Source organism: Silurus meridionalis, chromosome 14 (genome assembly GCF_014805685.1).
Source record: "Silurus meridionalis isolate SWU-2019-XX chromosome 14, ASM1480568v1, whole genome shotgun sequence".
Taxonomy (NCBI): domain Eukaryota; kingdom Metazoa; phylum Chordata; class Actinopteri; order Siluriformes; family Siluridae; genus Silurus; species Silurus meridionalis.
The window spans coordinates 924,785-942,555 of record NC_060897.1 but is presented as its reverse complement, the minus strand read 5'-3'; the positions used below and the strand labels follow the sequence as shown (position 1 = coordinate 942,555).

The following is a 17,771-nucleotide window of genomic DNA, read 5'->3' as shown; positions in this document are numbered from 1 at the left end:
AAAAGATGGAATCATCCCTATTGGCAGAGCCAGTAAAGGCACCTGCTGAGCTCCAACAAACCCAACACCAAGTCTTTCTCCAGGTGCGTGCCGAGCAGGAACAGCGATTTGAGGAAGTGGTCCGAGCACAGGCGGAGGATCAGCAATGGAAGCGAATACCGTGTTTATGTATAATTTCACCCATAGGCAGCAGATATAAAGAGAAAAGCAGTGGACCTAAGCCAGATCCTTGCGGAACACCAAACTTTACCTCAGAGAGTGTGGGGAACTCACAATTTACATCAACAAACTGATACAGAACAGTCAAATAAGACCTGAGCCAGGAGAGAGCTGTTCCCTTCATTCCAACAATGTTCTCAAGTCCAGCAAGCAGGAGATTATGATCAACGGTATGAAAAGCTGCACTGAGGTCGAGCAAAACAAGTAAAGAGACAAAACTCTGATCAGAGGCCAATAACAGTCATTTACCACCTTAACTAGCACCGTCTCTGTGCTATGATGAGGCTGAAATCCTGACTGATACATTTCATAAATGTTCTTCCTCAGTAGATGTGAGCAGAACTGCTGTGCTACAACCTTTTCTAGAATTTTGGAGATAAAGAGGAGGTTTGATATTGGATTGTAGTTGGACAGCTGACATGGGTCAAGGTCAGGATTCTTAATTATGGGGTTGATAATTGCCAGTTTGAAGGATTTAGGTACAAAACCAGTGCTAATGGAAGAGTTTATTATTTTTAGAACAGGTTCAATTACCTCTGGAATGATCTGTTTGAGGAAACTTGTAGGCGAGGGATCGAGAATGCAGGTTGATGATTTTATGAGGAAATTAATGAAATTAGGTCATTCTCAAGAGTCAAGAGGCTTTTATTGTCATTTCTACTATACACAGTGGTACAGAGTACACAGTAAAAATGAGACAACGTTCCTCCAGAACCCTGGTGCTACACTAAACAACAACATAGAGCTACAACACAACACAAGCTACATAAAGTGCATCGAGTGCAACCTGGTGCAAACAATGCAGACAAAAACAGTACAGACAGACAACACAAGACAAGACACAAAACCAAGATAGCGCCGACCAGTAAACCTACTGTATACTTTGGTTATACAGTACTGTGAACTGTAAAAACTATACCCGGGAGTGAATCCTCAGCCTTCTCAGGAACTTGAGCTGCGTCGCAACGCTTTGGGAACAAGTGTCTAGTCATGTCGCACTGACCAGTCCCTGCCTAGTATGAAAGAGCTCAGCCAGAGACCAGGACAGAGGAGCCAGACTCTATGGCTCTATGGCAGTGGTGGCCAACCCGTGGCTCGCAAGCCGCATTCGGCTCTTTGGCTGGTTTCATGCGGCTCTTACGTTCATATCGAAGTTTGTGTTTGTTTGTTTTTTAATGTGCGAGTTCGCTTCGCTTGAGTTCAATACGGAATTTTAAGACTTAAATGAACTTTGCTGTATATCAGACCTGGGCAAACTACTCGGGCCGACAAATTTGTGGCCAAAATCCCTAAATCCCCGAAACAACATGGCAGAAACACAATTGTAATGACACAATAAAAAAGCGCAGCAGCACACGGTTATCTGGATAAGAGCAACATGTCTGCGGTGTGTGGAGAGCGATGTGCAAAACATGCAATGCTGAAATTTGGGGGTGTATCTGCAAAGAGTTTCTCCAATTCGGGTTTAATTTATCACCTGAAATCCAAACATCCCGATTGCCTTCTAAATATGAGAAGAACGCGGAGCAGAAAAGTAAAGTCAATCCGAGCATGCGCACTCCGTCTGTAGAGGACGTTTTTGAAAAGGCAGGAAAGTTTTCCAGTGATGATGCAGAGGCAAAAGGCAGAACACAAATAATTATGGATTTCATTGCCTTTTGAATTGAATTTTCATTTCGGTGCATCCCTAAAATATTATCGTTGGTGTGGCCCTCTGACACAATTCAGCTTTCTCATGTGGCCCCTTGTAAAATTAATTGCCCCCTGCGGTATATTCATCTCACGCACATGCGCATTTGACGAAAATACCGTATTGAACTCAAACGAAGTGAACACGCACATGAAAAAAAAAACACAAAGTCTGTGTTTTCTACCCTGAAACACGTGACATCAAAGCATCGATCTGTTCTGACTGACACACACGTGAAAGAATTGCTTCGAGTGGCAACAGCGGAATACAAGGGAGATTTGAAGAAGAGGATTGTTCAAGGCATGGAATGCCAAAAGTCCCACTAAGTAAAATGCATAGTAAAAGAAAAACGCTATTGTAAATTATTATATTTTTGTTTGTGTACTTGGTTAAACAGAGTTTGTGTGTGTGTGTGTGAGACAGTGCAGTGTTCATTGTTGAAAATGACTGTCCTGTGGTCTTAGAACTGTAGGAGTCAATTTCTGTCATTATGTTGGTTTGTGACATTTACAATAAATCTGGCTGAGCAGAGGTGTGTGTGTGTGTGTGTGTGTGTGTGTGTGTGTGTGTGTGTGTGTGTGTAAAAGAGGAAGGGATGGGTGATGTTCATGTGTGTCCATGTGTATGATGTGGCTCTTTGCGGTAACACAGTAAAAAATGTGGCTCTCGATCTCTGACTGGTTGGCCACCCCTGCTCTATGGTCTAAGGTTATAGAACCTGAAGAAGGTCAGCAGGGTGGACCAGCCCGCAGCCACCACACTCATCATATCATAAAGATGTCCATAGATTTGTGGGGATTTGAAAAAAGGAGTGAAAAAAGGTGTTAGAGGGTGTGTTAAGATTTTGTAATCAATCATTACACCGCAGCGCTGTTGAATTCTAGTCGATTAAACTTTACATTTTGGTCAGTTTTACTTTTGATTTATTTAATTTGTTTTATTATCTGTTTATTATTATTGGTAGAGTGTCTACTGTGCATGTAGAACAGCTTTCTTTAGAACCAAATCACTTTTTAAAGTGACAGTCAGTCTGATGTTCTGATCTCATGGACACGTCTTTGCTCATGCTGTAAAAAGAAAAAACACACATAGCTACACTCCTTTGCTGTGAGATGTGTGGGCTTTATGGATGTTCCCCAGTGCAAAAATACTTTACATACTTCTACCACAACATCAGGCTTCCATCAAGAATTTTTCCATCAACGTGTAGCTTCTTGAAACTTTTATTAAGCTTTTAAAATGCAAAATGCAGCAGATGTTATATTCATTTATATATAATGTATGATATATTAAGCTTTAGGTTGTCAATATAATGCACACTTATTCTACTATAAAGGTTTTGATAGCTGGCGTGAATATGCGATAGCTGCACAGTTAGTTTACAACTCAAGACCTTCAGCTTTGCGGATGTTGCTCATGTTGAAGCGGGGAATGCGTTCGTCAAGGAGCACGCCCATCTCCAGGAGCATGTCTCTGGGAATCGGGTAAGCGTTCCGGGAGATGTACACTTTCTTCAGCTGTGAGTCCATGGGTGAAGGGTTGTACTCCATGCATGAAGAACCAGTCAAACCAGTGATGCAGTTCACCTGGACTTTATAATACAGCAGTCCATGATTAAGGGAACAAATATTGTTATTTGCTCCACTTTTCAGTTGAACACTACAACCCCCGAGTAGATCGTCATCTGACCCACTGTCCTCATCCCAGACCTCCAGCTTCACACTCCCGAATTTAGAAAGGTCCACAGTTTCCAGATGAAAATTGCGGTTCCAAACGGGATTGTCATTATCTGGGATTATGGACGTCTTTCCTCTTGGGTGGTTTCCGTTGAGGAGGATCTTGACATACCCATCCGTCTGACCGAAGTAATCTCCATACAAACCTGTGGCTTTGATAATAGTTACAGTGACATGAGCAAAGCCTTTCTGAGTGGGGCAGCAGTTGAGAGCCACACCTTTGTTGTTGTGGCAGCTGCAGCTACATGGTTCCTTTGGGTTGGTCTTTACACCAGTCTTACATGGGCTTGCGCAGTTGCGTATCAGAGCCCTCTGGAGGATGTAGTCCTCGATGGCTTTGCGTAAATGTGCTCGGATTGATGACTTCCTTGGCAGCAGATCATGAAGAGGCATGAGCGAGTAAGAAAGAACATCAGGGTGAGCAGGTAGAGATGAAACCCACTCCTTATAGGCCTTTGGATCGGTATTTGATGAGAAAAGGAGATCGACATTCTCAGTGTTGCCACCAAACACGTTTGTTTCCCTTTTGGAGAAAATAAAAAACCCCACAATTTTTAAAATAATAACCATGTATTTTATAGATGTTTGAAATAATTTAGCTATCTTAACAAATAGGTTGTTAATTTGGGCAGTTCATATAGCAACAATGTTTTGTAACACTTTCGACAACAAATTGATTACACACGAAGAGAGTGACGGGGGAACAAACCTGTCACTGAAGGTGCTGGAGAAGCTTCTTTTGTTCATAGACTTTTCTTTGGCCTTCTTGCAGTGATGAGCCTCATTTTGCATGTCTGATCCTATTCCCATACTGACAGAAGCCTCCAGATCCAGACAAGACTTTACCTCGTCCACACTCAGACCCTGCAGTGATGCCTGGCACTCCTTTATGCTGGTCACAGAGCGAATTTCTCCACCCAGTCTCACCTGTACACAGTCACAATGTTTCCAGACAACATTATTCATTCTGAAACTGTTGTGAAATGTAAAAAGTTGTATTCACTGTGCTTAAATAGACTACTTTAAACACAGATAGATGATGCTGCTTCAGAGTCACCTTCATGATATAATGAGTACCAAACATGTCAATCAGCTTGAAGTACAGGTGCTTTGTAGACTTATCATATCTCTGAGGGAGACTTTTCAAATCTTCATTTAGGTCATGGCTAATGACTGGACGTTTTAAAACCCTGTAACTAGAAGACAGACCATAAAGTAGAACTCAAAAACTCAGAAATGTTGACTGATTCTCTATTAGTATAATTAAATAAAAATCAACTTGAGACAGCATTGTTCAAACACAAATGATCACTTCTTACTTGTAGTATCCACATTTGACGATCTGGCTGGTGAAGCTGAACTTGTCGTTTTTGGTTTTCTGCATTGAATATTCAGCCAGCTTGGAGTTAGTGCCTGCCATCATCACTGATCCCTGGACTTTTGGAGTCACTATGTTCAAGTCTGTCTGCCAGCGGTTTTCAATAGACGACGTGCTGGAGCTGACCAAGGACTCACTGGAGTGGTAGACGGAGCTGGACACCTTCATTCTGCACCTCTGACTCGGTCTCCAGTCCACCACAGAAGCCGGGAGCTTCTGCTTTACACCTCTCATGTAGGGATTTTTACACAGAGTGCAGGTTCTGTCTTTCTTGAGCCAGGAACTCATGTCGATAACAAAAGCACCTTTCCGTTCCATGGTGGTGATATCAAAGCCTTCTCCTGCCAGGTTGGATCCTGGGATGAAATCTGCATCGTTACACTGAGACTCATTGGCCTTTATACAGCTCTGGCTGTTTGTAGGAGTGAGAAAGGTGGCAAAGACACCCCAAATCAGAAGTGCCTGTAGCATGGCTGGACTTGGTGTCTGTTTGTCCTGTTAAGGAAGAGACACAGAAAGAAATGGTTGTGCCACACATGCTAAATACTAATCGTGTCCTTCTGCACTTCTCATTATTTGAAAGATCAGTTAGCCCCCACACAGTCAGCCACAAAGTGTTAAGATTTTAATTTTGTGTTTTGTTTGCTTGTCTTATTTCCTTGTCTCTATGAGTCTCCTATAGACCCTCACAAACTTGGGTTTTCGGTAGTGCTGAAACCAATGGTTGATTTAACACTCCAACAAAATTATGGAAGTCTCCCTACTCAATGTGATCCTTAGAGTCATAGATGTCTTTAAGAAAAGTTGGGAGGAGGAACCAAATTCAGTAAACCCTTGCCTGGATAGCAAATATCCACATTTTTGTCAATTAACACAGGACAGGGAAATTTAATACAGGCACAAGACTACCAATCCTGGCTGTAATCTGAGGAATCTTGACTACAGGAGTTTATTTAGGGAGGTGAAGTTTTTGTTTTGCTACCCATCTGGTAAAGTAGTAACTTAAACATACATCAAGCAACTTAAACTAGCACTTTTTCCCCCGTTTGTTTCATGTCTTTGTTTAAAGAATTGTGCAATAATCCCTCTCAGCAGAGTTTTATTAGCTGATGATATTCTAAGTCAGTAACCAGTGAACCAGTGTTGATTTATTCATTGATAGAGATTTAAAGCACTTTTGTATGTCGCTCTGGATACGGGTGTCTGCTATATACTGCTGTATATTTAAATATAGCAAGGACTATTTGTGGTCACATGGTGAGTCAAATAATTTGACTATGAAGTCAGATGCACAGATAGAGAACATGCACTGCTCATATACCACCTCAGTGTCTTTAAACTGTGGATTGAAATTAGTCATACAAAATACTGCACCATTGAGTAGTAGCCCCTATATTTAGGGGAGGAGGGTCAGTTGCAAGCCCCCCACCCATACCCTGTGTTAGTGGAGGTATATGGTAGCGGGGCGTGGTCATACATCAGCTGTGAATCTCATTTCTGTCTTATTGCACACAGTTTACTTATGTCTTCCTCTTTATCCTTTCAATAACTGGCAGAACCACAGAGAGAGAGAACGGCAGAGGTGGTGGTTCACCCAGCAAACACACACACACACACACACACACACACACACACACAGCGAAATACTGCAAATTTCTGTTGAGACCTTTAATTTGGTCTTTTTTTAAAGTGTGCTGTAAAAAAGGCAAATAAAATTAAGCAGCTTCTCAGTCAGGAGACATTCTGTCTGTCTGTCTGTCTGTCTGTCTGTCTGTCTGTCCAAGTTTTCTGCTACAGCCTCACACAGTGGGGGTATTTAACTAAATACACAAACTTGGCTTTTCAAACGCTCTGCAAACAGGGGAAAAAGTGTTTGTTTCTCTCTGCAATAATACTGAACACAAACACATATATCAATACACATATTCTGACTCTAATTACTGTGATATGCAAATTAAAAAAACATAGAACCCACAATATTAAAAAATATATATCCTGAAAGACAGAATTTATTGGCAGCCATCACAGTTTATTTAATACAAATCTGACTTTACTTTTGATTGTGGATTCTGAATGGTGAGGGTTCAAACTAATAGTTTTCTGTAATTAGTATCGCACATCTTCAATCTTGTAATCAGTCATTCAGTCTATTTCAATGAAGAAAAGTTGGCACTCTGCTGCTGTATCTTTGTGTGGACCACACCTTCAAGACCACCAAGCAGTATGATGCTCCTGTGACTACGGTTGCAAAAATTATTCAAAAGCAGTGATTGTCCTTAAAGATTGTGTAAAAAGATATTCGGTAAAGGATGCCATCATTTCTGTCCATTCAGCTTTCATTTGTATTATTATTTAAAATATGCTGTTAAATTAAAAATTACCTGCAGTTTGTTTTTATTTATATATTACATAAACAATGATGGTGCCAGTTACATCTGTCTGTTTTCAGAGAAAACTGTTCATAGTGAGTAACAAAAAACTTGCAAATGTCGATACAACAACAATATAACAATATTCAGTATTGCATTTATTCATGTTCCTGACCTAATTTATGTGTGTGTGGATATCAGCATTGTTTAATTAATAATTACAGTGTTTTGTCTTTGAAAGTTTTGAGAATAATTTGAAATATATATTTACCATACAGTAGATTTACTGAAATAAAGTAGTCAGTATTTTCATAATAGGAAAAAAGTTGTGTCCATTAAAAATGGACAATTTAAAGCTTGAGGACTTTTTACTTACCTTGAAGTTCATATGAGTAGATAAAAGCTGTGCACATTAGAAGGGTTTTCAAAATGAGCTCTTCTTTAATTCTACAGGGGTATTTATACACAATTTCATGACCTGGGGCAGGGTGACTTCTCGATCTATAAATGGGTCTATAGATTTTGAGGGGTTTAAAAAAAAAGTGTGAACTGTTCTAAGTGTTGTGTGTGTGTGTGTGTGTGTGTGTGTGTGTGTGTGTGTGTGTGTGTGTGTTAGGCTGTTATTATTAACCGTTTCAATGCTGTTGAATTCCAGATGCTCAAACTTTACATTTTGGCCCATTTTGCTTTTACTTGTTTGTTCCTCATCAATATTGGACCTCACTTGTACAGAGTTGGTAGACTGTCCACTGCTGTCCACAGAGGACCAAACACACATTAATAATCTCTTTGCTCATACTGTGAAAAGTAAAAAAAAAAAGTCCTGTAGGCTTTTTGATTGATTAATTCATTATTTTTGAGTTTAATGCTACAAGCTTTGACACACCAATTTTTGGACAGTTTCTCACAATTTATTCTTTGCAGACCCTCTCAAACTCCATCAGGTTGAATGGGGAGCATCAGTGTGCAGCCATTCAATCAGGTTTGAATCTGGGCTCCGGCTGGGCAACTTAAGGACATTTGTAAAGTCATCCCGTAGCTACTCCTTTGTTATCTTGGCTGTGTGTTTGGGGACGTTGTCCTGTTGAAAGATGAAACCGTCGCCCCAGTCTGAGGTCCAAAGTGCTCTATAGCAGCTTTTTTTATCAAGGACGTCTCTGTACATTGCTGGATTCATCTCCCCTTAATCCTGACCAGTGTCCCAGATCCTGCTGCTGGAAAACATCCAGACCTCATGATGCTACCACCACCATGCTTCACTGTCGAGATTGTATTGGCCCGGTGATGAGCGGTGACTGGTTTCATCCAGACATGACACTTAGCATTCAGGCCAATTAGTTTAATCTTTGTTTTTCCCATGGTCTGAGAGTCCTTCAGGTGACTTTCGGCAAACTCCAGGCAGGCTTTAAAACCTCAACTTCAAATTACACTGTTATATATTGTTATCTCAATAAACAGATAAACGTTTTAATGAACACAAAAATGTAACTGACTTACAGGTTCCTTGGATCGTATGTCTTTGTTCCTTTCTTGTTCTTCACCCTCGGTCTCTGTCGCTTGCCAGGTGAAGCCACCTTTTTATGTAGGCTTTCACCTTTTGGTCTGTAACATTTGCTGTCAGCTGGTTGTTTCTGACAGTCCCTAAAAACAGAAAACATTGTAAAGCTTTAAATGAGCTACACAATTTTAGTAAAATAATAGCAATAATTTGAGTTTGTCAGTTTGTTAAACTGAAAATAAATATAAATTAAGGATGGTAAGATTCACTTATTTGCCTCTGTGCATCGGCATAAAAGTAAAGATGTAATGCATCGATTTAAAAAATCTAATACAAGGTGACATTTTTAAACATAAATCTACTAATTATTAGTAGATGTGCTATACTTTTATTACTTATAATTTACATCTTTTTTTACTTGTTTTATTATTACTGTTTATTACTTACAGTGGTCAATCATTTGTGACCAATATCTTATATGTAGATTGATTTCTCCTCACTAAACTGTTTCTCAAGTGCGTTCTGTAAACAGCCAGGTAATCTGAAACACAAATACGATTAAATATTTCACATTTATTACCTATCATACTCAAGTATTTAATGCATCAACATCTTACCTCAATGTAAATAGTGAACTTTCCACTTTACAATTTAGCCCCCCAAGAAAAAGTTTGTAAGATATCACATTGACTGTTAAGGTCAAAAACATTACACCATAAAAGTATAATGCAGCAATTTACCCAACTGTATGTATAAAGGAATTCAATCCAGAATCAACTATACAAAAATAAAAAAACTTTCTTTCGGCTTCTCCCATTAGGGGGCGCCACAGCGGATCCGCCGCATGTTTGATTTGGCACATGTTTTTACACTGGATGCCCTTCCTAACGCAACCCTCCCCAGTTATCCGGGCTTGGGACCGGCACTGAAAGTGGCTGGGGTTGGTTCCCTGACTGGGGATCGAAAAACTCTCGAGAGAAATATTTGTGAAAGGAAGGAGGAAGACAGTGAACAATGACTTTCTTGGTCGGCTACTGTTTATATACAAGCCGTTGTAAGAGTCTGGGTGAAGGGAGAGCTCGCTAACTCCAGTTGCAACAGAAATCATATAAGCACAGACAGGTTTCCAAAACTCGTGCTTTTTTTTTTTTTTGGCAACAGCGTTAAGGGTTAGTCAAAGAAACTTAGAAATGAGAATCAGAAAATAATAAGGACATATTCCTCGGTCTTGCACACATGCAGTAATAGCGGAAAAATGCGTCAGCAGGCTAATCCGCCGCTCTGCTATTAAAGGAGCCACAACATATTTCACCCGTTACACCGTGTTACAGACACTGTCTTTCGTTAAAGCCTGTGTAAAGTTCATTAGTTTCAGTGTAGACACCTGCGGCTTATAGACTTATTTATGTTTAAAATAAAAATCTTTGTCAAATTTAGGCTTATATATGGGTGCGTCCGGAAATTACGGTAATTGGACGCTGCAGTGTATCATAAGTATAATTTAAATAAACTTTCTCTCATAAGTTCTCTTATACTTCCCCTAATCACTCTTCCTTAATGTGAGATAAATTCAAACATTGAATGCAATATGCCAAAAAGAGAGCAAATCTGACGTTAACAAATGTGAAACACTAAGTAAGAAATCCCAATATGGCTTAGGTGTTATAGGTCGATATTCTAATTGAAGTGACATTCATTCAATCATGCCGCACTGACCAGTCCCTGCCTAGTATGAAAGAGCAAAGACAGAGTCCAGGACAGAGGAGCCGGAATTGGCTCTATAGTCAAGGGTATAGAACCTGACAAAGGTCAGCAGGGTGGCCAGCCCGCAGCATTGCAAATGTCCTGGAGAGGGACTCCAGCGGACCAGGCCATAGAGGCATGTATATATAATAATAAATAAATGATGGTGGAATGGATTGAAATTGATTTGTTTTATTATCTGTTTATTATTATTGGTAGAGTGTCTACTGTGCATGTAGAACAGCTTTGTTTAGAACCAGATAGTTTTTTAAAGTGACAGTCAGTCTGATGTTCTGATCTCATGGACACGTCTTTGCTCATGCTGTGAAAAGAAAAAACACACATAGCTACACACCTTTGCTGTGATAAGTGTGGGCTTTATGGATGTTCCCCAGTGCAAAAATGCTATAGTGTTACATTCTTCTACCATAAAATCAGGCTTCAATCAAGAATAATTCAACAACGTGTAGCTTCATGAAACTTTTATTAAGCTTTTAAAATGCAAAATGCAGCAGATGTTATATTCATTGATATTTACTGTATGATATATTAAGCTATAGGCTGTCAATATAATGCACACTTATAGTACTATAAATGTTTTGATAGCTGGCGTAAATATGCGATAGCTGCTCTAAAAACACAGTTAGTTTACAACTCAAAACCTTCAGCTTTGCGGATGTTGCTCATGTTGAAGCAGGCAATGCGTTCGTTGAGGAGCACGCCCATCTCCAGGAGCATGTTTCTGGGAATTGGGTAAGCGTTCCTGGAGACGTACTCTTTCGGCAGCTGTGAGTCCATGGGAGAAGGCTTGTACTGCATGCATGAAGGACCAGTCAAACTAGTGATGCAGTTCACCTGGACTTTATAATACAGCAGTCCATGATTAAGGGGACAGATATTGTTATTTATTCCACTTTTCAGTGGAACACTACAACCCCCGAGTAGATCATCATCTGACCAACTGTCCTCATCCCAGACCTCCAGCTTCACACTCTTGAATTTAGAAAGGTCCACAGTTTCCAGATAAAAATCGCTGTTCCAAATTGGATCGTTATTTGGGATCATGGATGTCTTTCCTCTTGGGTGTTTTCCGTTGAGGAGGATCTTGACATACCCATCCGTCTGACCGATGTAATCTCCATACAAACCTGTGGCTTTGATAATAGTTACAGTGACATGAGCAAAGCCTTTCTGAGTGGGGCAGCAGTTGAGAGCAACACCTGGGTTGTTGTGGCAGCTGCAGCTACATGGTTCCTTGGGGTTGGTCCTTACACCAGTCTTACATGGGCTTGTGCAGTTGAGTATCAGGGCCCTCTGGAGGATGTAGTCCTTGATGGCGTTGCGTAAATGTGCTTGGATTGATGACTTCCTTGGCAGCAGATCATCAAGAGGCATGAGCGAGTAAGAAAGCACATCAGGGTGAGCAGGTAGAGATGAGACCCACTGCTTATAGGCCTTTGGATTGGTATTTGATGAGAAAAGGAGATCGACATTCTCAGTTTTGCCGCCAAGCACGTTTGTTTCCCTTTTGGAGAAAATGTTTGTTTTTTTTAATAATAACCATGTATTTTATAGATGTTTGGAATAATTTCACCAGCTTAACCTAATAAATAGTTTGTTTATTTGGGCAGTTCATATAGCAATGATGATTTGTAACACTATTGACAACAAATTGATTACACAAAGAGAGAGAGAGAGAGAGAGAGAGAGAGAGAGAGAGAGAGAGGAACAAACCTGTCACTGAAAGTGCTGGAGAAGCTTCTTTCATTCAGATACTTTTTCTTGGCCTGCTTGCAGTGATAAGCCTCATTTTGCATGTCTGAACCTATTCCCATACTGACAGAAGCCTCCAGATCCAGACAGGACTTCACCTCGTCCACACTCAGACCCTGCAGTGATGCCTGGCACTCCTTTATGCTGGTCACAGAGCGAATTTCTCCACCCAGAGTCACCTGTACACAGTCACAATGTTTCCAGTCAACATTATTCATTCTAAAACTGTTGTGAAAAGTAAAAAGTTGTATTCACTGTGATTGAATAGACTACTTTAAACACAGATAAATGATGCTGCTTCGATTACCATATTCACCTTTTTGATGTAATGAGTACCAAACATGTCAATCAGCTTGAAGTACAGGTGCTTTGTACACTTATCATATCTCTGAGGGAGACTTTTAAATTCTTCATTTAGGTCATGGCTAATGACTGGATGTTTTAAAACCCTGTAACTAGAAGACAGACCATGAAGTAGAATTTATGAACAAACTGACTGATTCTCTATTAGTATAATTAAATAAAAATCGATTTGAGACAGCATTGTTCAAACACAAATGATCACTTCTTACTTGTAGTATCCACATTTGACGATCTGGCTGGTGAAGCTGAACTTGTCTTTTTTGGTTTTCTGCATTGAATATTTAGCCAGCTTGGAGTTAGTGCCTGCCATCATCACTGATCCCTGGACTTTTGGAGTCACTAGGTTCAAGTCTTGCTGCCAGCGGTTTTCAATAGACGAGGTGCTGGAGTTGAACAAGGACTCACTGGAGTGGTAGACGGAGCTGGACACCTTCATGCTGCACTTCTGACTCGGTCTCCAGTCCACCACAGAAACCGGGAGCTTCTGCTTTACACCTCCCATGTAGGGATTTTCACACAGAGTGCAGGTTTTGTCTTTCTTGAGCCAGGAACTCATGTCAATGACAAAGGCACCTTTCCGTTCCATGGTGGTGATATCAAAGCCTTCTCCTGCCAGGTTGGATCCTGGGATGAAATTTGCATTGTTACACTGAGACTCATTCGCCTTTATACAGCTCTGGCTGCTTGTAGGAGTGAGAAAGGTGGCAAAGACAACCCAAATCAGAAGTGCCTGTAGCATGGCTGGACTTGGTGTCTGCGTGTCCTGTTAAGGAAAAGACACAGAAAGAAATGGTTATGCCACACATGCTAAATACTAATCATGTTCTTCTGCACTTCTCATTATCATCACCAACATTAAGGAGGCTGAAAAGGAAGTCTAAATCCTCAGAAAACTGAAGAATTATGGAGTGGGTACTGTGTCATTACACCAATTTAACTAATGTCAGCTTCTGTTTTTGCTTTCAGCATCTCTTATAAACAGAGAGAGATTGACTTATTTGGAAGATCAGTTAGCCCCCACACAGTCAGCCACAAAGTGTTAAGCTTTTAATTTTGTGTTTTGTTTGCTTGTCTTATTTCCTTGTCTCTATGAGTCTCCTATAGACCCTCACAAAATTGGGTTTTCGGTAGTGCTGAAACCAATGGTTGATTTAACACTCAAACAAAATTATGGAAGTCTCCCTACTCAATGTGATCCTTAGAGTCATAGATGTCTTCAAGGAAAGTTGGGAGGAGGAACCAAATTCAGTAAACCCTTGCCTGGATAGCAAATATCCACATTTTTGTCAATTACCACAGGACAGGAGAATTTAATACAGGCACAAGGCTACCAATCCTGTCTGTAATCTGAGGGATCTTGACTACAGGAGTTTATTTAGGGAGGTGAAGTTTTTGTTTTGCTACCCATCTGGTAAAGTAGTAACTTAAACATACATTAAGCAACTTAAACTAGCACTTTTTCCCCCGTTTGTTTCATGTCTTTGTTTAAAGAATTGTACAATAATCCCTCTCAGCAGAGTTTTATTAGCTGATGATATTCTAAATCTGTAACATCGTGAACCAGTGTTGATTTATTCATTGATAGAGATTTAAAGCACTTTTGTATGTCGCTCTGGATACGGGTGTCTGCTATATAGCAAGGACTATTTGTGGTCACATGGTAAGTCAAAGAATTTGACTATGAAGTCAGATGCACAGATGGAGAAGATGCACTACACATATACCACCTCAGTGTCTTTAAACTGTGGATTGAAAATTGGTCTAAAAATTGTAGTAGCTCTCAGTGACAGACAAAATACTGCACCATTGAGTAGTAGCCCCTATATTTGGGGGAGGAGGGTCAGTTGCAAGCCCCCCACCCATACCCTGAGTTTGTGGAGGTATATGGTAGCGGGGCGTGGTCATACATCAGCTATGAGTCTCATTTTTGTTTTATTGCACACAGTTTACTTATGTCTTCCTCTTTATGCTTTCAACAACTGGCAGAACCACAGAGAGAGAGAACGGCAGAGCTGGTGGTTCACCCAGCAAACACACACACACACACACACACACAGTGAAATACTGCAACTTTCTGTTGAGACTTTTAATTTGGTCCTTTAAAGTGTGCTGAAAAAAACGCACATAAAATTAAGCAACTTCTCAGTCAGGAGACATTCTGTCTGTTTTTCTGCTACAGCCTCACACAGTGGGGATATTTAAGAAAATACACAAACTCCTGCTGAAATAAACATGACACTACACAAAGAGCTTTTTTCCTTTTTGATCATAGAACTTTGCTTTTCAAACGCTCTGCAAACAGGCAAAAAAGTGTTTGTTTCTCTCTGCAATAATACTGAACACAAACACATATATCAATACACACATTCTGACTCTAATTACTGTGATATGCAGATTAAAAAACCCACAATATTAAAAAAAAATATATCCTGAAAGACAGAATTTATTGGCAGCCATCACAGTTTATTTAATACAAATCTGACTTTACTTTTGATTGTGGATTCTGAATGGTGAGGGTTCAAACTAATAGTTTTCTGTAATTAGTATCGCACATCTTCAATCTTGTAATCAGTCATTCAGTCTATTTCAATGAAGAAAAGTTGTCACTCTGCTGCTGTATCTTTGTGTGGACCACACCTTCAAGACCACCAAGCAGTATGATGCTCCTGTGACTACAGTTGCAAAAATTATTCAAAAGCAGTGATTGTCCTTAAAGATTGTGTAAAAAGATATTCGGTAAAGGATGCCATCATTTCTGTCCATTCAGCTTTCATTTGTATTATTATTTAAAATATGCTGTTGAATCAAAAATTACCTGCAGTTTGTTTTTATTTATATATTACATAAACAATGATGGTGCCAGTTACATCTGTCTGTTTTCAGAGAAAACTGTTCATAGTGAGTAACAAAAAACTTGCAAATGTCGATACAACAACAATATAACAATATTCAGTATTGCATTTATTCATGTTCCTGACCTAATTTATGTGTGTGTGGATATCAGCATTGCTTAATTAATAATTACAGTGTTTTGTCTTTGAAAATTTTGAGAATAATTTTACATATATATTTACCATACAGTAGATTTACTGAAATAAAGTAGTCACTATTTTCATAATTGGAAAAAAGTTGTGTCCATTAAAAATGGACAATTTAAAGCTTGAGGACTTTTTACTTACCTTGAAGTTCGTATGAGTAGATAAAAGCTGTGCACCTTAGAAGGGTTTTCAAAATGAGCTCTTCTTTAATTCTACAGGGTATTTATACACAATTTCATGACCTGGGGCAGGGTGACTTCGATCTATAAATGGGTCTATAGATTTTGAGGTTTAAAAAAAAGTGTGAACTGTTCTAAGTGGTTGTGTGTGTGTGTGTGTGTGTGTGTGTGTGTGTGTGTGTGTGTGTGTGTGTGTTAGGCTGTTATTATTAACCGTTTCAATGTTGTTGAATTCCAGATGCTCAAACTTTACATTTTGGCCCATTTTGCTTTTACTTGTTTGTTCCTCATCAATATTGGACCTCACTTGTACAGAGTTGGTAGACTGTCCACTGCTGTCCACAGAGGACCAAACACACATTAATAATCTCTTTGCTCATACTGTGAAAAGTAAAAAAAGTCCTGTAGGCTTTTGATTGATTAATTCATTATTTTGAGTTTAATGCTACAAGCTTTGACACACCAATTTTTGGACAGTTTCTCACAATTTATTCTTTGCAGACCCTCTCAAACTCCATCAGGTTGAATGGGGAGCATCAGTGTACAGCCATTCAATCAGGTTTGAATCTGGGCTCCGGCTGGGCAACTAAGGACATTTGTAAAGTCATCCCGTAGCTACTCCTTTGTTATCTTGGCTGTGTGTTTGGGGACGTTGTCCTGTTGGAAGATGAAACCGTCGCCCCAGTCTGAGGTCCAAAGTGCTCTATAGCAGGTTTTTTATCAAGGACGTCTCTGTACATTGCTGGATTCATCTCCCCTTAATCCTGACCAGTGTCCCAGATCCTGCTGCTGAAAAACATCCCCACAGCATGATGCTACCACCACCATGCTTCACTGTCGAGATTGTATTGGCCCGGTGATGAGCGGTGACTGGTTTCATCCAGACATGACACTTAGCATTAAGGCCAAATAGTTCAATCTTTGTTTCTCATGGTCTGAGAGTCCTTCAGGTGACTTTTGGCAAACTCCAGGCAGGCTTTAAAACCTCAACTTCAAATTACACTGTTATATATTGTTATCTCAATAAACAGATAAACGTTTTAATGAACACTTTCCAAGACTGTGTATTCAGAAAAAACATGAAACAATAACAAACAGTTGCACACAGCAAAAATGAAACTGACTTACAGGTTCCTTGGATCGTATGTCTTTGTTCCTCTTTTGTTCTTCACCCTCGGTCTCTGTCGCTTGCCAGGTGAAGCCACCTTTTTATGTAGGCTTTCACCTTTTGGTCTGTAACATTTGCTGTCAGCTGGTTGTTTCTGACAGTCCCTAAAAACAGAAAACATTGTAAAGCTTTAAATGAGCTACACAATTTTAGTAAAATAATAGCAATAATTTGAGTTTCTCAGTTTGTTAAACTGAAAATAAATATAAATTAAGGATGGTAAGATTCACTTATTTGCCTCTGTGCATCGGCATAAAAGAAGAGATGTAATGCATCGATTTAAAAAATCTAATACAAGGTGACATTTTTAAACAGAAATCTACTAATTATTAGTAGATGTGCTATACTTTTATTACTTATAATTTACATCTTTTTTTACTTGTTTTATTATTACTGTTTATTACTTACAGTGGTCAATCATTTGTGACCAATATTTTATATGTAGATTGATTTCTTCTCACTAAACTGTTTCTCAAGTGCGTTCTGTAAACAGCCAGGTAATCTGAAACACAAATACGATTAAATATTTCACATTTATTACCTATCATACTTAAGTATTTAATGCATCAACATCTTACCTCAATGTAAATAGTAAACTTTCCACTTTACAATTTAGC

At 39.5% G+C, this 17,771-nt stretch overlaps 2 protein-coding genes across 2 annotated transcripts; both read right to left on the bottom strand.

The window, feature by feature from the left end:
• Positions 1-3,116: 3,116 nt before the first annotated feature.
• Positions 3,117-7,832, bottom strand: LOC124396306 (perforin-1-like). The gene is made up of 5 exons (XM_046865381.1): positions 7,769-7,832; positions 4,965-5,518; positions 4,703-4,841; positions 4,355-4,572; positions 3,117-4,168 (listed from the first exon to the last, which is right to left on the bottom strand). Exons 1-5 carry the CDS (start codon positions 7,778-7,780, stop codon positions 3,289-3,291), a joined length of 1,803 nt encoding a protein of 600 aa, XP_046721337.1. The 5' UTR covers positions 7,781-7,832; the 3' UTR covers positions 3,117-3,288.
• Positions 7,833-11,149: 3,317 nt separating this feature from the next.
• LOC124396307 (perforin-1-like) lies at positions 11,150-15,998 on the bottom strand. The gene is made up of 5 exons (XM_046865382.1): positions 15,949-15,998; positions 12,979-13,532; positions 12,723-12,861; positions 12,368-12,585; positions 11,150-12,158 (listed from the first exon to the last, which is right to left on the bottom strand). Exons 2-5 carry the CDS (start codon positions 13,506-13,508, stop codon positions 11,282-11,284), a joined length of 1,764 nt encoding a protein of 587 aa, XP_046721338.1. The 5' UTR covers positions 13,509-13,532; positions 15,949-15,998; the 3' UTR covers positions 11,150-11,281.
• Positions 15,999-17,771: the final 1,773 nt, after the last annotated feature.

What these genes read in the sequence shown, in the direction of transcription:
- LOC124396306 (XM_046865381.1), bottom strand. An exon ending in GTCAAATGTGGATACTACAA is followed by an intron (nt 4,842 to 4,964) that starts GTAAGAAGTGAT and finishes TCTGTCTTCTAG; the next exon opens with TTACAGGGTTTTAAAACGTC. An exon ending in TCCAGCACCTTCAGTGACAG is followed by an intron (nt 4,169 to 4,354) that starts GTTTGTTCCCCC and finishes TTTCTCCAAAAG; the next exon opens with GGAAACAAACGTGTTTGGTG.
- LOC124396307 (XM_046865382.1), bottom strand. Translation starts at nt 13,508, where the DNA reads ATGCTACAGGCACTTCTGATTTGGGTTGTCTTTGCCACCTTTCTCACT. An exon ending in GTCAAATGTGGATACTACAA is followed by an intron (nt 12,862 to 12,978) that starts GTAAGAAGTGAT and finishes TCTGTCTTCTAG; the next exon opens with TTACAGGGTTTTAAAACATC. An exon ending in GTACTCATTACATCAAAAAG is followed by an intron (nt 12,586 to 12,722) that starts GTGAATATGGTA and finishes GACTGTGTACAG; the next exon opens with GTGACTCTGGGTGGAGAAAT.